The 26,167-nt window shown below is 46.2% G+C and overlaps 1 protein-coding gene across 15 annotated transcripts in view; it reads right to left on the reverse strand.

Annotated features, from left to right (window-relative positions):
- EPB41 (erythrocyte membrane protein band 4.1) overlaps positions 1–26,167 on the reverse strand; it is a 94,022-nt gene that overhangs the window by 51,023 nt on the left and 16,832 nt on the right. For 12 of the 15 annotated variants that reach the window (XM_077788502.1, XM_077788501.1, XM_077788498.1 and 9 more), the window contains exon 1: positions 6,304–6,326. The exons of 2 other annotated variants lie outside the window; for them this stretch is intronic. In XM_077788502.1, coding sequence (XP_077644628.1) covers positions 6,304–6,314 — 11 coding nt within the window. In that variant the 5' untranslated portion in view covers positions 6,315–6,326. Of the gene's footprint in view, positions 1–6,303; positions 6,327–23,348; positions 23,426–26,167 lie in introns of those variants that run through there. One more of the 15 variants, XM_077788493.1, reaches the window with a different exon arrangement.

The following is a 26,167-nucleotide window of genomic DNA, read 5'->3' on the forward strand; positions in this document are numbered from 1 at the left end:
ACCCATGTCTGACTGAGCTATTCAAACCAACCATGAGCACAGACACGCCACGTTCACCAGGCACACCACCCTGTCACAGAACCAGAGTGGAAGGGACCCACAGCGATCATCAAGTCCAACTCTGAAGCAAATGGCCTGTAAGGGGATGAAACCCTGGCTGACTCCAGCCTACTACATCAGCAAAATCAAAGTCATTCCTTTTCCTAAAGTTTGCTTTGAAGAGTCTTTATGGTCCCTTCCTACCTAAACCATTCTAGGATTCTATGAGCTAAAACACACCAAGCCACACTGCTGGGAATAGGACCCATCAGTGTTAAGAAATTACATTGTTCTGTACCAGGCAAATCCAGTGAAGCCCAGCAGACTTTGGGAGTCGTAGGATATTTGCACTGCACACTGGAAAAATGTCAAATGAAAAGGTTTCCAAACAACATTCATAATGGAGAGCAGATTTCCTCAGAGCTTGTGCTATTAAGCTGATGCAATGTTTATTTCAACTTTAGCCTGGGCTGTTGACACAGAAAGATGGAAATCACATGAGAAGAATATCTATTTAAGGTATAAAGAGAACCCAAAATAATCATGCTTTAGAGGGGATAGAAATAATCTTTGCACACCATATCACATATATCTGCAGCAATAAATTGCCCCTGCTTACACTGAGCAAATAGCATATAACCCAATATGCCTCAACCCCCCAGCCTGAGCCTCAGTGTATAAACATTTGCTCAAAATATACACTTAGAATTAAGAAACATTTCAAGATGTCATCGTCCTATATATTATTGCATTCAGCAACTTTAACTCATTCTGACTATTAAAAGAACAAGAGTGCTTAAAGGAGAAAAGCTCCCCCAGTACTTCAAAGGACTTTCCCCTTGCACTTAATGCAAACATTTTGTATTATGTCTAACACCATGGTAAAATCAGCACAGCATCACAGATCTTCCCTGAATTTGTTTCTCCAGCAACACAAATTTCCTGGGGTTACAGGGTTTTATTTGGGGTTTTTGTTGGGCTTTTTCACTTGGACTCAGCCCCAACAGCCAGTCTTGGGGACAAGCTGCAGGGCTCATTTTAGCATGGTCTCCTGCAGAAGCAGAAGACTGAATTATTCTCCACTCATCATCTCCCCTCTGTGAGCTGCTCTGGGTATTTCCAAACCCAGTGGAGTGGCAGAGGCCACTGAAACACCAGCTTCCAACTTGCACTGAAGAAATAGGCACCCAAGCAGAGAACCTGCATCATGAGCACCCAGTGGACCAAGGATGCTACAAGGCAGAGAGGGTGCCCAAACCCAGATGTGCCCAGATGTGTTTGCAATCAGTTTGCAGATGGCAGCATATGTGTGACTTGTCCTTGCAGCTCTTACTTCTGCTCCCCTTCCTCCTGCAATCCTTTGCCATAGATGCTGCAGACTCTGTTAGCAACCCATGGCTCCTACTGCAGACAAAATCCCAGCCACCACACAGCCAATTTCTGCTCTCGTCAGCTCTCCAAGAACTCCTGGAGATGCTACAAGGCAGTGAAGAGGCCAAGGACTCTGTTCAGCCAAACACCCATCACCCCAAACCCACTATGCCAATACCCAGGGTAAAGTTCCTAATGCCCCAGCACACACACAGAATGAAAGGGATGTTCTGCAAGCCTGTCCCACCACAATCACACACCAGCAGCCAGCTCCTTCAGGCACCAGCTGTTGGAATAGCCTGCTTTGTAGTTGCTTCCCACTGTGTTTGTTTTGAATTAAATACATTTTTAGGAATCATTATCAAAACGTGTAACACTGGATGAGTTGCTCTTCAAACCAAAAAGGCAGAACCAAAGCTTTAGAGATGACGTTGGTGGGGAGGGCACAGCTGAGGAGCAGCTCTTATCGGCTGCAGGAAGCCCCAGGGACAGTCCACAAAGGAACATTTCCTCTGGATGTACTTTTCGGTCTTTAAACACCAACAGTTTGGAACAAGATTTGTTGGCTTGTTTACATTTCAAAGCCACAGTCATGGACCTTTCCCGGTGCAGGAAGGTGGGTCTGGCTGGCAATGACCAAACATCTCCTTGTCTTTCCTCCCTCCCCCAAGAACCATGCTGCAGCTCAGCCAGATCCCCTCGGCAGTGCTGGGGATGCAAAGGAGACCTTCTTTTCTCAATTAACATTTAATAGCAGCCAGCACTAATAACTCACTGGGTACAGCAAACATCTTGCTGAGAGACCCAAGTGCACTGCTCCAATGCATGGACTCCTGGCTGGCTTCCTCTCTTGGAAGTTTTATGCTCAGAAATTATTTTCCCTACATTCATTATCAAAAGCAAAGATATTTTTAAGTAACATAACTGAGACTGTCCATGGCAAGGGGGTAGAACAAGATGGTCTTTAACCTTCCAACCCAAGCCAGTCTGTGATTATACACAGAAGAAAAGGGCTTTTCCTGCAAGGAGATGGGTGCCAAGTGGTGTTTTGTTTCCAACTCAGCCTACAGCAGAGCAGACACAAAGAGCGAGGCTCCCACTCCACTGCTCTTCAACCCATCCCTTAGAGAAAGCACTGCCCACAGCCAAACCGCAAGCAGGTTTTTATTTAAATTAAATTTTCTTCCCTTGCTATCCCATAACATGATTTTGCTGAGCCTGCAGGTGTCTCCAGAGTTCCCTGGATGCTGGAGGAAGATGCTCCACTATTGTATGAGCACTCAAGCAGTGCTGTTAACCTTCTGCTCTGAACTGCCACATTGTAAATACTTAAATTGGAGGGGCTTTTTTGGTAGAGGCTGAAGGTTTGATGTCAGACAGCCTGTAAAAGACAGACTCTTTACAAGTCTGGAGTGGAAAAGGTACTAAACACTATGGAAATAAGCAGACTACAACAAAACTCAGATACAATCCCAGAGAGAGATTTTGGAGTAACAATCTCATCAGAAAGGAGTACAGTATGTATTTATATCTAAGGATTTTTAATCTGAAGAACATCCTCCAGATAAGGCAGCTTTGGAACTGGAAGCAACCTGACGAGAAAGGTGTTAAATACTTCCACAGAAGAAAACAGGCTGAGCACATCTGCATTATGGGGTGACCTCCCACCAGCAATATCCTCCCTGATCTGAACCAGGGCAGCCCCCGGGGGTAAACCTGGACCTCCTCAGGAATGTTGGTGCTTTGGTGATTAAGAGGGAGCTCCACAGATCTTCTCTCAAAAGGCATCAGCAACTCTGAACACAAAATGTCAAAGCAAAACAGTGCAGGGGCATCTCCTGAACCTGCTGTACCTGCAAGGACTCTACAGTCCCCCCAGTACTCGAGCCCCCCAACCTCAGTGCTTATCCTTCTTTCTGGCCAAGGGCACAGCTGTAGGGAACACACAATATCTCAGTGGGCTTGGTGTAATTCCTACATACTCATCCCTCTTTCCTGCATCAAAATCCTTGAAATAGACTTAAAAGGTGTGCAAGTGCACATTGCTCACCCTGTTCCAAACATATATGGTTCAATGATAAAATCATGGAATGCTTCGGGTTGCAGAGACCTTTAACTCATTTCATTCCAACCCCTTGGCATTGGCAGGGACACCTTCCACTAGAGCAAGTCACTCCAAGCCCCATCCACCCTGCACTAATTGTCTGGTGAGCAGATAATGGCCAAACTCAGTTTCATCCCCACACTGCTCCATGGGCTCTGCTCTTGCAGACATCAGAAGACAACCCCAATCTAAGCCAAACCATCCTCATTTTCCACGCTGCACAGACACACAGAGACTTATCTAAAAGATTTTAGAGTAGCTCAACACACTACAACAGCTCCCTGCTGAGAAAGCCTTCAATCCTCAGGAGAACACTAAATCCCTCCCTTATGGCACTTGTGCTCTAGAAGGTTCTCATTAAGTGGTGGCACCTGAGCTTCCGGGAAATGACAGTGCTGCTCATTTGGGCTGTTCCATGATGAGCTACAGAGGCTCAATGAAACAGGTAAGTTTAGATATATATCTATCACCCTCTCCTACCTCTCAGCCTACTTCAGTCTCTCTTATTTAGTCACCCAGTAAGTTTAGTGATAGTAAACTGAACCTATGCTCAAGGAAGGAAGGGTTAATTAGAAACAGGAAGAAATTCCTGCCTGTGAGGGCGGTGAGGCCCTGGCACAGGTTGCCCAGAGAAGCTGTGGCTGCCTCTGGATCCCTGGAAGTGTCCAAAGCCAGGCTGGATGGGGCTTGGAGCACCCTGGGATAGTGGAAGGTGTCCCTGCCCATGGCAGGGGGTGGGATGACATGAGCTTTAAGGTTCCCTCCAACTCAAACCAGCCTGAGATTCTGTGAAAAATCTAACTTATGCCTGTTTCCAAACCTGGAAAAATGATTTATTGAATATGCCATAACTTAATTAATTCCCAGTGGCTTAATCTTTCAGAGAAAGAAGAAAAAGGACTGTCCATGGGGAAGGTTCAGTTCTTGGAAACACAAACTGTCTTGTAGAGATGCCTAACACCAAATAACGGGTGGAACAAACTGTCTTGACCTTCCTATGCAAAAATGTGTGGCTTTACTGAACACTGCTGCTCCAGCAAGAACTGGAGATAATGATAAGACAGAAATTTCTGCTAAAAAATATGCAAAAATCAAATCGTTTCAGCAACAGTGTGGTGTTTGCTTTTTTTTTTAATGCATTCCTTCCTATTTCATAATGTGTGTGAAAAGCACATAACTCACCAGGGAAACAGAATGCTGCTTGAAATACAGTGCACAGCCCAAAAATTCAGTTTTGTCAAGACCTGGTGCACGTGCAACAAACCTGTGGGCGGGAGAGGAGGAAACTGCAGCTGCCACCAGCACAGCTCACTCCACGGGTGTGTTATGTGTCCTACATGTGATTTTTACTACAGTAACGAAAACACTGGATAGAGCTTGAAGCAACCTCATCTACTGGAAGGTATCTCTGGCCATGGCAGAGGGGTGGAATGTGATGGACCTAAGGTCTCTACCAACCCAAACCAATCTGGAATTCTATGACCATAGCAGAGAGCTGTTTGCTTGGGGGTTTCAAACAAGGTAAAAAATTCAAATGCAATAAAATAAGCCTCTCAACAGAAATTAAAACAGTTTTAAAATAATCTAAATACTCAGAACCTTTCAAAATTTATTTAATACATTTCACAGAGGAATAATTAGTGCTGACATTTTCTATCCCCTCTTTCTATTAACATGCCTCATCTTTCTGTGCTGGTACTTTGGATCATGAACATAAAGGATGCCATCACTCAGCCTGACCTGGAGGGTAACAGGAGACTTCAGGAGCCTCATTGAATGGGGGAAAAATAAACCACCCAACACAACACAGATGGCACATTACAGCTGCCCAGATTTAATTCTCACCAGACCAGCCCTGGTAATCTACTGCATGTCAGCAGCACCGTGCCCCTCTCCCATCTCCTGCTATAGTACAGCTTTCCTGTTTAAATGAGGGCAAAAATAGTAGCTCACCATCTGCTGAAAGCAAATAATTTATGTCAAATTGAAGACTGGGCTTTTAAAATGACCTGACTAAATGGAGCAGTAAGTGCATTATAAACAACCAAAGGGAGCTGTGAGCTCCTCCTTTGTATCCTCAAAAATCCTCCTGGATGGTACAGAATTCTGTACATGGAAATTCATGGGCTTTGCTCATTGGTGAAGTCTGAAATTTAAATGAAAACATGTACTTGTCACTGGGGTCTTGTCTACAGCAATAGGGTTTTGAAGGCTGCCTGTGTGGGACCTGTCTGGAAAACTCACTTGAACTTGAAGTAGTTGTATCCAGAACAGGGACCAAAGAAGGCACATGCAGCACCAGACTGCCAGCAAAATCAAGCTGCTGATAGACTATCCCTCCTCCCATGGTGATGTAGTAGTTGGCTAAGAAGACTAAGAAAAGCATCCATTTAATATAAGTGCTGTTTTCTATTCAGTAGCAAGCAGTAACTCTTGGGGCTCCCTTCCCCTCTGCAGCAGAGGCCAGAGTAGAAACAGCATAGTTTCATCTCAATCACACAGTGCCTGATGGGGCTGCTTCTTCAGAAGTCTCCAAACCCTCCAGCTCAGCCTGGCAGGCAGCAGTCACTCCAAAACCATCCTTTGCTGAAAGAGCTGGTATCTGCCTGACCTGGCGCAGGGAGGGAGGGATCCATCCAAGCCCACCCTATGAGCAGCTCAGCCCCTGCGTGGTGCAGATAACGTCCTGGGGCTGCTGCCTTCACCAGCCTCCCATGGAAACGGGGAGCACAGGCACTCAGCAGGCGCCAGAAATCTGTGCAAAGAAAAGCAGTGGGAACAGTGCTTACAAAAGCACCATGAGCGAGCCATTCCATCACAGGAGGCAATGGCAAGGACAGTCTCCATCCCAGCAGGTCACTCCATCACAGCCACTCCTGACTCCACACTGAAGGAATACCCGTGGTGGCGATGACAGCACAGCAGAGATGACAACGCCATCGCTTCATGTGACGATGGCTCTCCCTGTAGCAGCATTTCATCTTATTAAAGCAACAGTTCAAGAGAAATAAGCAATAGCTCTATATCAGCTGAACAGGAGGATTTTTCCCATGAATTATTCATAACATGTTTTTTTCTCTGACTGAACACAGATGTGTTTACTTACACTGTGCCTCATTACACTCAAGGTTTAACATAACAAGGCTCATATTCTTTCCTTACAGTTTACCAAGAAAGTGAGTAAAGCACTTTTTGCTTTTGTTGCTCTCCCTCTGGTTGCTTCCAAACCCAAGCTATAATTAGAAGCCCCAAGGGCCCTGCATGCTCCTTTGATAAAGAGCTGCCTGCTGGATAAATACAACCCCTACACACACACACACACACACACACACACACACACACACACACAGAGGCACCTGCCAGGATGAACCACTGCTGCACCAAGAGCCAGAAGGATATTTGATGCTAAAACCTCTTAACAGGCTCCATCACTGACTGTCCCAGCTCACACACATGGGCTATTCTTCCCTTGCCAGGGACATTGCACTTAAGCACTTAATTTGTTACTTCACGACTGTAATGCAATTTGCATTCACCCAAGTGCCTCAAATATATCTGCCGCACCCTGGTACAACACCCCAAATTCATTAAAAATAACCATGATCACATAGTTATTCAGATTCTATTAGCACACGTGAAATGTACAATATTTGAACTGAGCACAGAGAAGGAGAAGAAATCCATTCCCGCCACAAACTTCAAGCTGTCAACTCCCAGTATCACACAACCTTCAACAACTTGGAAACTCACAAGATCAGACAGCTTGGTTTTAGAGTCCACTTAAAACTAATTGAGGTCCCCCATCAAAAGCAGCAGCAAAAGCCCACTCCAAGCTGGCTGCAGCTCCCCAAGGCACATAGCAATGAGGAATACAAACTGGGATGCTGCTGACCTTGCCTCAAGACTGAGAACAGGAAAGCATCTTCTCTGGGCAGTACACACAGGAGGGAGGTGAGGAGACACCTCCTCCAGAAAGCTGCCCTCTTTTTTTTTTTTTATCTCCTTTTTTAAAAAATATTGTAGGTGATGGCTAAATTCTGCACCACTCCAGCAAAAAAGCCCATGGGGATGACCCTACTGCACATCTGCAGGCTACTCTATGCCCAAGAAGAGCAGGCAAACATCTAAATCCTGGGTGTAATTATGTTCCCAACGACCTGGTCCACAGGCAACAGGCAGAAAACCAGTCACTCAGCTGCTCCTCCAAACACTCAGAGCCAGGAATCAGGAGCTGTTTGTAAAGCCTCAGAGTACTGACTTGGTTTGACTGGGACAAACTCCAAGGTCACCAGGGACCCAGAAGGATGTCGCCCCAATGAATGCAGTACCAGAAGAGCACTGCATGTCCCAGGAAAATGCTCGGACACTTCACACCACCTCCATAGGGACAGTTTTCTTCCCAGCTTTCCTGTTCGCGATGCTCAGTGACCACACAGTCACCCTTGACCCTGGGGTGGTTCCACAAGCCAGGTAGCAAAGAAGATGGTTCCTGGAAAATCACAGCAGGTTTTGTAACACCTCCCACACAGAGGATGTTCTCCAGAATCCCTCCAGGGATCCTGAACCACAGGGCAGGTGATGCCCACCCTGAGTTAAAAAAGCAATGGGATATATCAGTGCTTGGATTAATGAGGTAGCCTCGTTGGCAATCCTCATCCCATAACAAAGTCATTCTCCTCTTAGCAAGGCTAGGGAGAAGCTCTCAGTGAGCACAGCTTCCTAATATTTCCATTGCACAATGTTCTTTGTCCTCTATTGGCACAATTTGGCCTGTTTCACGCACGCAGAAAGCACCTCATGATGCCAAGAGGTTCTGCCCTGTGTCCTCACACACATCCCGCTTCTGCTTCAACACAAGATCCCACAGCACCATCCAGAACAGCCAAAGAGTTGGGGATAGGTACCAAGATAGTAGGAAACATGAGGACACCAAACTAATCTGGGGTGACACAACTGTCAGCTTCCCAAGGCTGCACCCAGCATGGCTGGCAGGGATGAAAATCCTCCCATCCCCACCAGGAACAGGAACCAAGCAGAAAGGAACTGTGAAGCAGCAATTAAATACTATCATGTACAGTCAGCAGTCAGTTACGGCATGTAGCCAAGCAGCTAAGTCCTGCCACCTCCCAGAGCTACTCCTTATGTGAGCACAGGGACTGTAGCAGAACCCCCTCTCACCCCCTCAAGGTTCAGCTTCCAGCCATTTCCACCAGTCTGTTTTTTCCATCCTGCAGTGGAATCAGGCAGCTTTAGTTTTTAATTCCCTTAATTAAGCAGTCTTCATTCCTTAATTACATTCATTGACACATCTGATGCAACACATTTACAAACAACCATTTTCACTGAAGGTGGCTTTGAATCAAAATTGCTGTTGAATTCCCACATTGGCTGTGCAGTGTCACCAATGGGGAGAAGACACAACATGCAGTTCTGGATGCTTTAGCAAGCTACAGAGCTTGGAAATGCCATTTTCATTAAACAATCACCTCTTTCTCTGGCAGAGCAGATAAACCACTGGCAGTCTGAGGCTTCGGAATGGGACTGCAGGTCTCAGAAGTTTACAGAAAAAAAGTGACCACTTCAAGCAATCCTCTCCAATACTGACCCACCGGATGGAGGAACAGCATTTCAGTGCCTAGCCTGATGATTTTGGTCCATTACAATTCAGTAGCTCAGTTAAAGGCAGACAATGGGGATGCTCCATTTCAGCTGCTCAGCTGTCAGGAATCCCTTTGATCCTTTGGGACAGCACTCAGTGAGCACTTTATCACCCCCACTTCTGCAGACTGCAGAATGAAAATAACTATGCCGACACCTTCTGCCTGCCCACAGAGCCATGGGAGCATTATCCCACATGGAGCCTGTGCTCACTCCTGCTTTGAATTACTGCCCCAGATCCCATCCTGATGCACTAATGGCTCACCAGGGCACAGCAGCTGAGCTCCAGCCAGCAGCCCAGCCTATAAGCAGTAGGAAACAGTGAACAGGATATTAAACACCACCATGGGGGGAAGGGAGAGCACTGATTTAAGGCATGGGATGAATGATAAGATGGTATTGTGAGGGGTTTTTCACCACTAGAGACCCAAGTAAGGATCCATGCTGGTTCTGGCAGCACACTCTGCTCAGCTCCAGCATCAGCCCAGGGTCTCTGCAATTATCTGCATGGAGGAAAACATCGCTTTCTTCAGACTACAGAAAGGAAAAGGAAGTTGTGCTCACCCTCAGTATAGCAGGGAGGGGTCAGAAATACACTTTGCACCCACATTCAGGGGCTGTTTGCTCATATTTTTGGTCACCGCCCTCCTTTCTGCACTGGATGGGTTGGTGTGGGAGGCTGTCGCAGGTTGTGATTTCACTAAACAAACACCAGCACGGCCACATTCCACCGGCTCTCAAGAGGTATTTTCTACCTCTTCAACGCCCACGTTTGCCTCCCAGCACACCATAGCAGGGTTAGTGTTGAGTATCACACTGGTGCTCCTGGATGGCCCTCCTGTTTCTGAACAAAACACGACAGCACCTTCCCCTCCAGCCACACTTAATCCTGCTGATCCAAACACTGCTCCATCCAGGAGGCTCCATGGACAACATGCACTAAAATGATCTCTCCTACCCTTCTGTCTGGCTGCACAGACCAACCAGATCTGCTCTTGTTTCCATCACCCCTGCTCTTTCTACCACCACCCCCTGACTCCCTCCAACCTTCCCCCCACTTCCAGGGGCTGTCCAGGATCCCCTTCCCCACTAATTCACGCTCTTCTCCCCAGTCCTCTCCCTTTTATCTTGCATTACACACCACACTGAGAGAAGTTTAACGCCCCTAAGGGCATTAAAGGGAGCATGGTTATGAAGTCAGGTGGGTATGTGCACTGGGGAAATTGGGGCACCACTTGAAAGTTGTAAACCAGCTTTCTCCACTCCCACCAGTGCCAATGCACCAGTGCCAATGCACCAGTGCCAACACAACTGTCACGGCACAGCCAGGACATTGCTGGCCATCAACCAGCTGAGAAGACAACAAAAAACAGCTTCCAGCTGTTTTAACATTGCAATATTTTAAAATAAATGAAGAGCCAATAAAGATAAAATATATTCTTTAGTAGGGATAAAGCATATGCAGAAAACAGTAACTGGTTTAAATTTCTCCCTAATAAAATAAATTTTACATGGGGTTACATGGGGCTAGTGGTTGTTTTTTGGATAAGCTACTGGCCTTATATACACAATTCAGCATCCCATTTATACTTATTTTATGAGTTAGGTCTCAAAAAAATCCTTATTCTATTCAAAGTGTGTGCTTGTGTGTATACACACAAACCCGCAACAATATAATGGTGGTAGGAACAATCACATGGGGTTTTTTGAGAAGCTTTGCTTATTTTACTCTTTTTAATATTTAAATCCTTGTTGTGCAATTGCTTCATGCACAGCTGAAGCTGCACTGAGCCCAAGAGTACTTCATCCAGCTGAAAGCTCCACAGGGAGCTCATGGGGACTCAGTGCAGCTCAGGTATTTATCAAGTCTCAAAGGCAACAGCAAATTAAAAATAAACCATATTATTCTCAGTATTTCTGATCCAACATCAATTGGTCTGGACCACTACTGAGGAATAAAAGGAGAGCCTCAGCTAAAATTATGCTGCTAAAGTGCTGTGAATCCCACAGTCACAATTCCAGACAAGTGAGCCGCTCTTTTCACAGTGCTGCTGACAGCAAGAGCCACACAACAATATTGCTGAAATCCACATTCATGCAGCACAAGGGAATAGAATGACACACAGATCCTCTTTTCTGCAGGCTCTGGTGATACCATTGTTCGGGTTAAAACTGCCATGAGAAGACCCTTCAAACGAGGCCAGGGTAAAAAGACTGGAGAGAGCAAAAAGCATCAGTGAGCTCACCCAGGTGCTCCAGCCAAACCCCCTCTTTGATCCTCCAATAAATATATTCTAAAACTACCTCCTATGCGCTTCCTTCAGGTTTTCTCTCTATACATACAATCTGAAGGTAAATTGTCACCTGTTCCTCTCTAAGATGAAAACAATGAACATACAAATGAGGTCCAAGCAGGTTGAGCTAGCTGGGAGGCACCTCCTCACCAGTGTAAGCTGTGAGCAGGGCAATACAGAAAATAAAAGTGGAGAAATGGGAGCTCTTGTAGTGGCAAGAAGTGTAGTTTAAGAGTAAACAGCAAAAACAGGACAGAAACAAATGCATTGAGGTGGCCTCTGGTGAGGACACTGGTGCACAGCCTGAGCTCACTTCAGCTCAGGCACTCTCCAGCTAAACAAGCTGCAAAAACTCTTTAGAAGTGAACTAGAACTCAACAATATGAAGATTTAATTCTCTTATTCCTAAGCATGGGAGATGTTTAAAAATATCTGCCTAACCAGGCTGTGTCCCCTGTTCAGCACCTAGGGAAGGAGAAGAGGACCTGCCCTGCTGGTTTTGGTTCGCTGCCTGGGCTTCGAAGCACCTATGTTGAGTACGGACCTCACTGGCGTCACTGCCATGTGCATTTGCTGTTTCCCAGGCATTTTACCTGCTGATATTACAACTGCAAGCCTGTTTGTTTTATTAAACCATGCTCCTACTCTTAAGCTACCATCCAATTACTGCTCCAAATTACTCGGTACTCAAGAGCCAACATTAATTACAGGGTACCCTGCGAACAAGGCTGCTGCCTGCTGAACTGCACAGAGCTGAAGTATCCAGGACCAGGATCTCTCCTCTGGGAGAAGAAACAGAGATTCCTCGTCTCAGTGGTGGATTAACAGTCCTGAGCATGAAGAGCAGGTTTGGTGAAACAGACCATGAGCATCACAGCCTCAATGCTCAGATTTCAGCAGCCCTTTGGACTCCCCAAATATTCACAGCAATAAATATCCATTTTTCCCTACAGGACTCAACAAAACACAACACCAGTTCAAGCCTGGGGATGTTAACCCAGATATCTCTGGGATTAAGGGCACACACCAGCAACAGCAGCCAGTGTCCGTGAGTTTTAAGTGCCTTGGCAAAGCAGTCAAAACCAGGATGAAGAACCCAAACTCTATGGGAGAAATGCCTGTGTACCGTGGCCCTTCAAGCACAGGTAACTTTATGCCAAGAACTGAGCTGTTCAGACATTAATAACAGACCTGTGAGGTTAAGACCCAAAACAACTCCTTGTGCAGAGCCCAGGGACACAGGAGTACAGCATGAGCCTTCGGGAAGAGCACAGAATGCCTGTTTGCCTTCTCACAGTGGCCTCTGCAGACAGCAGTGTAACAAGTTATTTTGCAACTCACATTGCTCAAATTTAATAATCCCCTTAAATTCTGGCCTCTTTTTTTGCTTTCCACAAATAGATCTTTATTGCACAATGCCCTGATGCAGCGCCACTTGCATGAAACAGTGATATGCCAGAAGGAAACAGCACTTCACCATGATTATCTACTTATTTTTAAATTGAATATTAGATTTCTTTCTCAAAAATGTGTTTCCCTTTGCATGGTGCAGTGCACTTTCGAAAGTGTTTCACCAACAGCACTGCAGAACTCAGTCTTGACAACAGCAGGGAAGATCAGTGCTAGACATCTAAATACAAGAGAAAAAATGAAAAAATGAATAACTCTTCTCTGAGCTTCACTTCTGCTCCCATACCTTGCCAAGCACAGCTTTTGAGAAAAATACATGTTGTAGCACTGGGGCGGGAAACACTATGGTGGCTTGAACTGCTCACACCAGGGACATGCCTACCCGGGGACACGGGGAACACATCCCACATCTGGGACAGCATTGGTCAAATACTGTGGAGCAGCAGAACATTCTTCCATAACCCACAACATATTTCATATTAAGAGCAGTAATTAAATCAATTAGTGGTTACCCAGTGAGCTGCTACTTCACAGAAGTTCATTTTAAGCAGCAAAACCAACTTCCAGCACGGCTTAAAATAAGAAGGTGCCACACAAGCATACACATGTTCATGTCATTGAGAAATCTGGAATGGCTGCATAAGCTTCTGTTGCAGATGGTTTATACCGAACACTTCACTAGTACCAGATGGGTGGATCTCAGATTCCAAATTAAACATACACATCCCCATTTACAGTGATTCAACACAAAAAAGCCAGTCCTCCAACTAAAATTCAAGTGGCCACATCCATTTTTCTCCACAGTAAGAGCAGATCACATATATGATCACCACAAAAGTCAGAAGGGACTGTGCTGGATACCACACTGGCTAATTACTTGTGTGCCAGATTATCAACCTAAAAATCAAATCTCTGCATGGTCCCAAGCTGAATTTTTTTCCATTTTGCATTTTTTTTCAAGTTACGTTTTTAAAAAAATATAATTAAATGCTTGGAGCAACCAAGACACTTTCTTTTTTTAAACACGGCAACAAATTTCAAGCCTATTTCTCAAGGCGTATCAAAAGAGCTCATGACTGCTGATACCAAGAGGTCTGGATCTTTTTGTGTCTGGGAATCAACTCTTAATTTTAAGTTTTCACAAAGCCTGTTTTCTTGTTTTTGAGAAACTTGCCCCATCCTGAGCTCTAGTGACTCACCGCCAGACATCTCTGTCTTGCAAGCACCTGAACTGACTGCACCCATGAAACACCTTGTGACTAGGCTAAACCACAAACCATAGATGGGAAAGCAAGGCAAGGAGATTAACTTGGAAAAACAGAGAAAAACAGCAGGTTGCCCATTCGCTGTTTTTTCTGGAGATGTGGAATAGACCAACTGCTAGGCTTGGCTGACACAGGGATGTTGAGATGATGCTCAATCTTGTGAGGTGCAGCTGCCTGCGTGTCTGTCCATTTCCCTAAATCCCAAACACTCTTGTTCCAATAGCAAAGCTCTGATAATCCTTTACAACAGAGAGGCTTGTGCTTTTCTCTCTCCCCTTGCTTTTTGTTTTAAAGAAATGTCTCAAAATATTTTCTTAGGGAGTGTATTTCTGCTGAAGTGAGTTGGGGAAAAACAAAAGCAGACGTTTGAGGTAGACAGGAACCACCCACTCTCAAGCCTCCTGTTTCAGAGGTGCACAGCTGCAACTCCAGTTCTCTCCCCCCCAAGTCTAGAAAATTTATTAGAACAGTGTTTTAGTGAAAAAACAAATGTTCTTCACCAACCCTATAGTGTTTTTCTAGTGAGGAAGCTGAAGTGCTACGAGAGTGACAATTAATCAAACCTCAGTATAACTCATCACTCCTTGGTTTTCTGCCAGAGTCAGAAGTTTCAGAAGGTTAACCTGTTTCCAAAACAAGCAGAATCTATCAACAAATTTTCAGCTGACTTTGTAGTTAATACATCAAAAGAGCAGAGTTCTTTGTTTCCTTACATTTCTGTTTTCAAAGGCCAGGCAGGAGGTGGTACCTCTGCACAGCAAAACCAGGGCTGAGCACTTTTTGCAGCTGCTCCTACCACAGGAGTGATTTATAACTGTTTGTGCTGAGAAATCATGAGAAATGTTTAACATACAACCACGTCCCCCAGCAGCATCAGCCCAGCAAAGAGAGCCAACCCTGTAACCAGGTTAGCCCCTCACTGAGACACCAATGAGCCCCGTGCACACCTTCCAACCTCCTGAACCTGTGTGTGATGGAGCTGCAGGCACGGGGTGCTGGTACCACTCCTTCACCTATGCCTGCAGAGAACCTTATCACTGGCACAGATGCAGCTGTGCATATACCTCAAAAAGGGAGAAAAAAGTTTAATTCCACTGTATTTGCATATACGGTGTATAATATAATGTATTTTATTGCCAGCCTTTACTGTGATTAGCACTGTGCAGGTCAAACTCACCAGTGCAATAGTCAAGCAATGCTCATGCTGGAGAGTCCAGCTCAATTATAAAAAAAAATAAACCTGCAAGAAAAGCATCACAGTGAAATACCAAATTTCTCTGTAATTGCAAGCCTCCTTGCTTTGTGAATTCATCCCTCATGTCCATTATCTACTCCTATTCCTGCCTCAGGAGGCACACAGGCAAATAACACCAATAGATTGATTTTCCCTGAGCGCTCCCTCTTGATTCATCATGCAACAGAGACTCTTTTTTTAATAAACCACATCTTTGCAAAAGGGATATCGCCATACGTCATCATCAGGCTAGATGAAGAGAGTCAATCATCATTTTTAAATAAACCAAGAGCAGCAGCTGCAAAACATGAAGCCACTAACACTGTTGGTGTCACTGCTGGTTTCTCCACAGGCATCTGATGGGTGTTCGCAGGTGGGAGAAAGAGCACCTGAACCAAGAAGAGGAATGCTTTCTGCATTGGTGCCCCAAAACTGAGGAGATGGGGAGACATTAGCTACTCAAAGCACCTTGCTTCGGACAAAACAAAATAAAAAAATTTGCTTCAGTCTGTAAACAAAGGAAAAAAGGTCATTTTCTGAGACAAACTTGCTTGGACAAGAAGACCAAGTCCCTTTGGTTCTCGTTATCAAGGGAATGAAGCATCCCAAACCTCACTGAGGAGATGGGCAAGGATGAGGTCCTGCACCGGGATGGGCACAACAGCTGCTCTGACCTCATCAACCAATCCCAGTTTTATTCCACCACTTCCTGGAGGAGCAAAGGAAAGAGCAGAGATGGGTGGCAGCAAACAAACTGATATTGCCACCCATAAACAAAGGAAGTGTTTTTTAAAGGCAGCATCTAGGTAGATCTGATGGAAGTAACAGAAGCAGCAGTTACAACAACAAACCCCTCCAGAAGTCTGAAGAAACTATAGCACTCACTAGAAGCAGTATCAGAGGAATTCAGCATGTGGCAATTTCCCCCCTCTATCACCAGCATACCCTTCCTATGTTGATGCAGTTGCTCCCACTGCAGATAAACTCCCTTCTTCAGGACCATCCTGACAATATTAAATTTTTCAGAAAACCCTGAAGAAAGAAGCCAACTCATGTGTGTGAATCAGCAAACTCACATCTGCAATAACCCTTTTTCATTATGTTTAAACACCTGGGGGAGCCTGGCTGCACATGAAAATCCATGGAAAAGCAATATATATATACCCTACATTCTTCCCCTCCCAAAATAGTTTCTCTTGCTAGTTGTTCCCCCTCTTCGTGAAAGTGTAGGGGTCCTTAAACCCTTTTGACTAGAAACTCATATGAACAGCTGAATCTGCAACTGAACTTTTCTCCAGGCACCAAAAGCTTCCAGCTTTTCCTCTGAAAAGGAGAAAAAATTATGAAAGTTATTCCCGCAACTGGACCAGGCAGCCCACACTGAGTTTATCTTGTTGCTACTTCATGTGCATATTCACCAAGACTCTCATGAGCTTCTCACACGCACACTCAACTTTCAAGTTGGCAGTTGGAGATAAAAAAGCAGCAATATCAGCATCAGCCACCAGCACCAATCCCAGAAGGAATGGAGGGACATGGAAGCAGTGCTGGTACTTCCCAGGAGGAGGGATGGAGGGACATCAGGGAAGTGCCTGATACTCATCCCACCTGGCTTCTCCCTGTTCAAACCAAGGGACTACCAAGGGTCCTAGAAATACTGTTTTCTTGCATGGAATGTGACCCCTTCCTCCAACAAGCTATAGGTCTGCATTCTGCCTGTGTCAGGGTATGATTACATGACAAATGGCCTTTTTACTGCCTCTATACACTCACATGCACTCATGCAGGAGAAAGAGGGATACTGGATAGGTGACTTCTTTTGACTTCAGACCAACAACTACCCCCACAATTTAAACACACAATTTCCATCTTGCCTGTCAGTTCACTGCCAACCAATAGTTGCAAAACAGGCATTTAGGCCAGAAAATTTTGGCCTAATGCTGGATTTCAAGAATATTCAGACCAAATGAGCAGCTTAGATTTCATGATACATGAAGGACCGGAGGACACCCTTGTACCAGGAGGATGACAGCCTACCACTGCTCTTCTCCAAGGGGCAGCATCCCTGGAGAGTCCCATTGGCTGTGTCTGATGTGCATGTCAAAGTGACACTGCCAGGATATGTGTCTTTGCCAACAGGACTAATACACTATGCACACACAGAATCCAGTACTTAAAGGACAGACCAGCAGTTTTCGTTCGGGGATTTAGAAGAGTTTTTTGTCAGTCTGCAAAATGTTATCCTGAGCTGTCTCTGCACTGACTAAAATTTGCATTTTCCCATAAAGCCCCAGGGCATCCTCCTCTCCTCAGGCCCTCATGTTAAGAGGAGAAATCAGGAATATAATTTAGGTGAGATATGAGGAAAAGCTTCTTCCCCCAGAGGGTGGTCAGGCACTGACCAGACTCCCCAGGGAATGGTCAGAGCCCCAAAGCTGATAGAGCTCCAAGAGTGTTTGGACAATGGACAAGCCCCTCAAGGATGCACAGCATAGGATTGCTGGGGTGTCCTATGCAGGGCCAGGAGTTGGACTTGATGATCCTTGTGGGTCCCTTCCAACTCAGGAGATTCTATGATATTGGTTATAGGGCCCTCTTATCCACTGGTTCAGGAACTGGGATAGGGCAGCTAGAACTGGAGCCAAAATATTTTTATCCTTCCATAAACCAGTCTCTGCCCAATGACAAAAGACTCCTAAGACTCCCCAGGAATGGTTACCAGCTGAACGTTTGTCATTTTCCAAGTGCCTGGCTCAAGGCACTGCAGGCAGCTCAGAGGCAGAAACCAGGACTGGAACATAAAACATTTCATCAAGCTCTGTGTCAATGGGATAAAACCAAATCACCTTTCAAGCCATCCTGGAGCATCCAGACCATCTAATGAATGAATTGCAAAGACCAGCTTATGCTTTTGATTCATTTGTACACACACATTGCAGATGAATTTGGGTGGGAATTATTAATCCTGTCTTCAGAGCAGAGTAATTCCCTGTTTGAATAACAGGGAATAAATACAGCCTGGAGCCCTGGACACAATGGGGTGGGACTGTCCCCACTTACACCCTGCCTGCTCTCAAATTCAGCGATACACAGGCTCTAGGAGTGAAAAGTCCATGTGAAATTATGCTCCACACCAGCATGGGAAGGCAAGGAGATGCTGTGGGACCAGCAGCAGCACACACCATCTTCCACTTCCAAGGCTTTGGCTCTGCAATTCTACTGTAAAGCCATGTGAGCAGCTTAGTTATTTATTTAACTAAAAGCTCTTCGTTATCTTTCTCACACACACACATTCCATGGGGTGGGGAAGGAGCAGAATAATCAGCCTACCACCAGTGACTGGAGGGTTCAAAGGAATTGTGGTTTTCACAGAAATAGCTAACGAGGCCAATTCTTCCACTGCTTGCAGAGCATACTCCCATCCCCAGGCTCCAGCCACGGCATGTTTTGCTGTGGTTACATCTCAGGCTGAGCTGATCCTGTAAGGACCCAATTTTGACAGAGCAAAGGATCCAGCCCAGGTCTGGGCTCCAGGTTTCCTGATGCAGCCACAGAGAGTTATACCTTCATGTGACCCAGTCTGAAAGCCATGGCATTCACCCTCACCAGCAGAGGGACTGGCCTGCTCCCCAAAAACACACATGTGGAAGGGAAGCACCCAAAACTGTGGCTGTGGCCGTGGCTATGCAAACAGGCAGCCATCAAGCTCTCCCACTGCCTGCAAGACTAAACACTCCCCTGTGCTTCTCATCTTCCTACATCTTTTAGGCTCTGCATTGAGATCAGGGAGATACAAAATTCTTAGTCCCCTCCAAAAGCACCAGAGTTCAAGTGCTGTAGGACTTTATAAATTATAAATTACAAACCACTGCTATCAACATTTGCTCTGAGCACAGCAGCTAAAGCAAGCTGGCATGGGAATGTGTTTAAAAATCCCAGATCAGAAATGCAGCAGGGTCTGGAGGAGCACGCCCTGAAAGAATACAATTGCTTGACACACCCCCAAAACCCATACAATTTGCCTCTCTGTGGAAGTGCTTAATTTAAAAAAAGAAAAGAAGAGAGACAGAGAGAGAGAGAGAGAGCGAGAGAGAGAGACAGACAGAGAGAAAAAGGTTTAGTCCATCTACATGGACAAATTAAAAGCACTGTCTTTTAATACACAATGTTTGCAGCATTACACAAGTAAAAATTCACATAAACAGAAAACAAGCATAAACAACTGACTGAACATAAAGAAACTAATAATATTAATCTGGATTAAGTACAAGCCATAAACATTCCTACCTAATCCATCTGATGGACAAAGATAAATCCCCGCTATGCCACATCTACAGTTCTTTGCAATTTAAGAAACTACTGATCAAAACAGTAGTAAATAAGACATACAAATGGAAATCTTTACGCATCATTCTCTGCTTAATCTACACAAGATTACAGCAAAAACCAAGTACCAAGAAAGAATAATCATTGCAAAAGATCCCCAAACCCAGACTGCAACTTCTACTCCTGATGCAAAGCTTTATATTGAACTTCCCCAGAGAAATACACAACTGCAAGAAACACAGCTCCAAGCCTGAACAACCCGAGTATCTGCTATTCCTTAAAGCTCTAGGAAAACTGCACAGAAGTTAGAAGGAAGCCGACAGGACTGCAGTGGCGCTTGAAAGTACAAAGAAAGGTTTATGATGGGAAATTATTTGCATCCATAGGGCCACTGCAGGGACCCTCACACTGTCCTATTAAAGCCCTTAGATTCATCACAGCTTCCCAGTAATGTAAAAGCAGCTCCAGCAAGTTCAGACACTGACCCAGTGTGGCACAGAGTACAGCTCAGCTCTACCTCCCCACTGCAGCTTCACCCACACATGCCTCCATTCACAGAGGGGTGGGAAGCTCCCACTAAGAGCAGGGATCCCTGGCCTGGTCAGGTGGGGAGAGCCCAGAGCCTTCCCACTCGACATGGACACAAGATCTCTGAGCATTACCAATTTCCAGGGCTTTTCCAAGAAATAGGTGAAATATGGGAGTAAGAGGCAGAAGAAAAATCCACCTGCAGTAACACAGGTACTGTCACAGTTCCCCCAAATGAAGAGGCTCTAGGCATATAACTCTCATTTGGGAACACAAGGAAAGATGTTTGAGAAGAAATCAGATGCTGTGGATACTCAGCCAACACTTCCACTGAACATCCAAGGATGAAGAGCCTGAGGTTCACCTGCTGACCCCAAAAATCCAGGATTCCTTTGAGATGCCAAGTAACTGCTGGTGAAAACCTAGTACAGAGTCACTGCCTTCCATCAGCAACACTTCTGTATACCCAACTTTATTCCAGCATGTAACATGCCACATTCACAACCTCATTATCATCATCATCCATTTATCAATGTATCAAAGCACATGGAGCATCCCAACACCCCAGCAAGCTACCCTGGCAGAGCAACACTTGGATCTCTACTAAATGAATTTGTAGAGGTGGTTGCTCACTAAATAAGCCACATCCTTGCCAGCCTATGTCCCATTCATTCAAATATCTGCTCAACAAGCAGTAAATGGGGCAGTAGGAGAGACATTGTTTTACCACTTTCCAAAAATCAAAGGATGTCAAAAGAAAAACACCACGGATGCTGATACAGAGCATATAGGCACGTGGCAGGGAGATAGATCTGGAGTCAGGAGCTGTAGGTTTGGAGTATCATTGCCCTGAAGCATTTATAGGCTTTAGGAACATACAGTGTTTGGAAACAGGCCAAGAGGAGTCCTTACCCCTCAGGACTGCTGCTTTCCCATTAAATGCTTTGCTTTTTATAAGATTACTTGTTTAATTTGCAATTGTGAGATCAGATGAAAACACAGGTAATTCCTGTTCACGTCATCTAAATTGATATAGGAAATAATGAATGAGTTTATATTAGGAAAAAAAATCATCCTTCTCTCCGTTTCGTAAGGCTCTAATTGAGTTTTCAAGGTAAGGAGCGTGAGCACTATGTTTATCTTGATATTTATCTTCTGCAGCAGATTATGCTTGTCCATGAGAATCCTATAAAATCCTCACCTTCTTTATTAAGGCCATGACAGCAGAGATATACACTGCCTTTTAGATCCCACCCAATGCTCAAAATTGCCATAGAAGTGCAACTGAAGATGCAAGATTATGTAAAATATAAACATCAAGACTATCAGCATCACTGACATGTGACACACAATCCTTATCAACCACCACAATGCTGCAGGAAAACCTTCAATTCATTAAAAATATTGCTGGACCAGCCATTAAAAGAGAAAAACAACCTACTTTGGATCTCCACAAAACAACCTTTGAAGCAAAGGGAGCAGATCCTGGGGCAGCAACACAAGAGTTAGCCAACTGTGAAAGGAATTGCACTCCACGGCATCACAGCAGTAGCAGCAGCCACGGCAGATTCCCTCCTCATCCCTCATTCAGACCCACCATATTCTCTGCCCCCGAGATCTTACAGGGATTATTTTTACATATCTCAACTTTGAATAAGAATTACTAATTCAAAGACCATCCATCCAGATTTAGCAAACTGAGGCAAGCAAAATCCAGCATGTTTGAAAAGCCTTCAAATCCTAACTGGAAAGAGCAAGGATAGGCAAAAACGGGGTTTGTGGTACTGTTCAAAAATTAGATTTTCATGGAATAGTTTGGATTGGAAAGGACCTATTTTGCTTTGCTTGTCCAGTATCTTAATTAACACATGAAATTATACCTGAACCAACATAGCACCTACTCCAGAAACTGGACAATCTCTGAGAAATTTTACCTTCATCATGCAATTCTTGAATTACCATTTGCACAGCCACAGAGGGAAATGCTGCCAGACCCTGCCCAAAACCAGCTTCCTCAAACCAGTGCAGCAAGGGTGAACAAGTTCCTTTTCCCCAAAAGATAGGGAAGTGGGGACTTGGGAGACTTGCAGCTGCAGCACTCAGAGGTGGTCGAAGTGGATTTTAACTCATTCCAGACCTTCTGGAGTAATTTTCATCACAAACGGTGCCTTGCTGGAGATAGGAAATAAAAACATGCCTTGGTGGAAAATCCAGTAGGAGCATCACTTCCCAGTGGGCCAAGGTGTTTTCTTGAGCTGGAATTCAGAGGAAAGCAGCGTGCTCGGACAGCAAAGAGCGCTTACCAGACCACAGCATTTACATTTGTCCCACGGGTTGGTGAACAGCCATCGCTCCGTGGAGCCCTAAGCCCTTCCCCACCTTATCTCCTTCCTCCTCCTGCACAATGGACTCGGGGCAGAGCTGGGGATGCCAGCTCGGCCCAGCAAAGGGAGACACTGGGTGCCAGCTCTCCTGAGCTGTGTGTCCCAATCCTGCTATCCCTATTTCTTGCCTCGTGCAGAATCTGTCTCGGGCTGAGCCTCCGCCTTTTGACTTCCAGTACTCCGTCACACAGAGCCCCACGGAGCGGTGGCACACCAGTCGCGCACACACACACTGTACGCACACAGATGCACTAGATTCGGCCACTGCGAACACACACTGTATACACACAGGGCAAATATTGACACGCTGCACACACACGCGTAGTACATACATACGCATGGGGCACACTCACATGGTGTGCAGAGACACACGGTGCACACACACACAGCTTGCACACGCACTGCGTATACATGCAGTGCTCACACGCAGAGCTCACAGCAGTCACACCACACACCCCCGATACCAACTACACACACAGGGTGCTTGTGCAGACCACGCGTGCACGCTCCAATATCCCACGCACCCTTTACACACACAGGCACACCAACCGCACACACTCGCGGTGCAGATGCACCTTACGCAGATGAGCACACGCACTCACACACAGCGCACAACCACACACGTGCACATACACGTGCTCGCCCGCACAGAGACCGCGGGCGCGCACCGACCCGCCGCTTGCGGACACGGACCCGCCGCGCAAAGGCCACGCGCACGCTCCCGCGCGCACTTACCCGGCCGCCCCTGCGCGCGGCGCCCGCCGGCCTCACAGCGGGCCCCGCAGAGCCCCCGCTGCGGTGCGGCACCCCGGGCCGCGCCGTGCCCGGCCAGCCGCTCTGTCTCCGTCCCTCGCCGCTCCGCGCCCGCCGCTCCGCGCCCGCCGCCGCCCGCCCGCGGCTCTGCCCCCCCCACCACACTGTAGTAAGTTCTCATTGGCCGGAGGCGAGGGGCGGGACGCCAGCGCCGCCTCGCCATTGGCTGCGGGGAAACCGCGGCCGGCAGCGCGGGCGGGGGAGCGTGCGCCCCCTCCTGGCTCAGCTCATCCCGTTCTCTCCCGTTCCCTCGCGCGGGCGGCCCGGAGGGAGCGCCCGGAGCGCCCTCCTGATCCCGCCACGGCGACACCCGGCAGCGAGAGGCTGAAACAGCGGGACTGCCACCCGCTCCTGCCACCGCCACACCCTCCCCGCTAAGGTGATGGTGGCGGGGGGGAGATAATTTGGCGCCGCACGGCTCCAATAGGAAGGGGACAAGAAGGGGCCTGCCCGCCGGTACCGCGGGCGGTAGCGCCACTCCCCCTCCCTCCGTGACCTAAATTTTAAATACCGTTCGCTGCCTCCCAGAGAAAGTGGTGGCGCAGCTCTGAAGGGAAACCCGGGGTGAAGAAGCAAGGAGGAGTATATAAAGAAAGGTGGCGGGGAGGGTTGGGGGTTTTTTATGCTGGTATTATAGTCTTCATTTTTTTAAGCATAAGGCTATTCGTAATCGAACAGATGCTGCCTCAGTCTGTGGCAAGCCAAGAAAGCGACAATTGAGGTAGCTTGGTCAACAAGAAACGCCCCCAGGAGCCCAGCACAGCCCCACCGAGGGGCCCGCCCTGCTCCTGCTCTGGAATCCCGCACCTCCAGCATGGACTGGATTTTCCTCGCTTACAACCAAATTAGAATCAGTTATTTTTATCAAGCAGAGCTTGTACATTAGAGCAAAACACGCTGCCCAGTGCCTCTTGAGCACTTCCAAAGGTTCCAGCAAAGCTGCTGTCAGTCTGCCCAGCTCAGGAACCAAATCCCCCTCATATATTTGCACAGCTCCAAAATACGCCTGGCACTAAGGCATCTCCGTTTGTCTCCCAGAGAGAATTAAGGTCTCAGGCACATTATTCTGCTTGGATTAAGAGCAACTGCCCTGCCTCTTCATCAGCGGATAATACCCAAAGCTGATACATACCCTGACTTGGATCACTCCATCACTGGTACCGACCTAGCAAGGACCACTCACACACTGACGGCATTTGTGCTATATGAAGCTAAAAATACCCAGATTTTTAGAAAAAATCAACATGCTTCTCACAGCTATTTACCCCTTCTCCTTTATGTGTCTATGACAGTCAGCTCTGCCAAGAACGGAGCAGCTCCCCTTTGTCTCAGTGTTGAGACCACTTGCAAAAAGCTCCTTAATGAGAGGGAAGACAGATATTTCTTCCTTTAAATCTGGACAGCTTGGTGGTTTTCTTGGACTTAGATGAGCACATCTGATTAAAAAAAGACAGGCTGGGAAAGTTCTGGCAGCTCTAAGTTGCTACTCTTACAATAGGGACAGGTAGTTCCTTTGAATCATGTCCTGAAGCTCTGACTTCCATCCCCAGTGCAAAAATTTAGCACATTTTAATAGCCCAGGCAGTGCATGGAGGAGTGTCAGATGTTCAGTGCTGACCCACTACAACTACTGCCTTTACTACTGCTCACCCATGGGTGAGCTTAAAACACTGTCAGAATAAAAATACCACTCCAAACGGCTTTGAGGAGAAACCCAGGGAGCAAAGAAACCACAAGTTTTGGTTGGCAACAGCTTCTTGCAGCAAAGAAAAACAAGCAAACAAACCCACACTGCTTCATTGTATACTACACATGGCAGATGATGTGGAGGAGAGACCAGGGCAACAAAAATTTCACATCAAAGCGGTGATTTAACACTACACTGCGCATCATCCACTGCGCTCAGATCACCAGATGATCCTCAACTCCATCTGCCAGCAGCTGAAGAGCAGAAGCAGCAGCTCCTGCATTTTATATTCCCAGGTGAAGCATTTATCCACAGGGAGCACTAGTGCAAGCTGCCGACACGCTTGTGCGCGAGGGCAACGGATTCTGTCATCTCTTCAGACCCCAAACAAATGGCTGAGAGCTTGACTGGCTAAAAAGCTAAAGGAAGAGAAACAAAAAAGTTGAATTATCAAATACAAAAAGATGCACTTGGTCTATGGCATGAGAGTCTGAAAAACACTCTTCTGTGGCAAGGGGATCTAAGCCTACATAAAGCGATGATTTATAGGGAGCAGAAAATATGTGAAAAAAAGGGAAAAAGAAACCCGAAACCACTACTCTTGTGCACATGGAAATAAACCGATCACCACCACACTTCTGCTGGAAGTCACTGGCTTAGCTTCAAACTTTTTCCTTCCTACACAGCCCCAAAGTGACCTCTGAAATCCCACAGAAAGTAATGGAAATTTCTTTAATTCTTCACTATAAGAACAGTTCGTTCTGTGCCAAGCCTGAATTGCAACTATTTGAAGAACTCTCCCAGCTGGTTAAATTCGCTTTATGGGAGTAATTTAGAGACTGCGAATTATTTTATTGAGTCAGGATTTCTTGGTATTTGCCTGCTGGATATAGGAATAAGGACAGGAATTATATTCATTTTAGGCATGCGTTTAGAGTCGCTAAGGCAGAGGTCGTTCCTCACAAGGTGAAAGGCCACTGGGAGCACTCAGATCCTGGTGGATTCAGTCAGTGCAAACTAACTGGGTCATGGAAGACAATGCCAAACCCTGCCC

The sequence above is a fragment of the Lonchura striata genome, chromosome 26 (genome assembly GCF_046129695.1).
Source record: "Lonchura striata isolate bLonStr1 chromosome 26, bLonStr1.mat, whole genome shotgun sequence".
Lineage (NCBI taxonomy): Eukaryota > Metazoa > Chordata > Aves > Passeriformes > Estrildidae > Lonchura > Lonchura striata.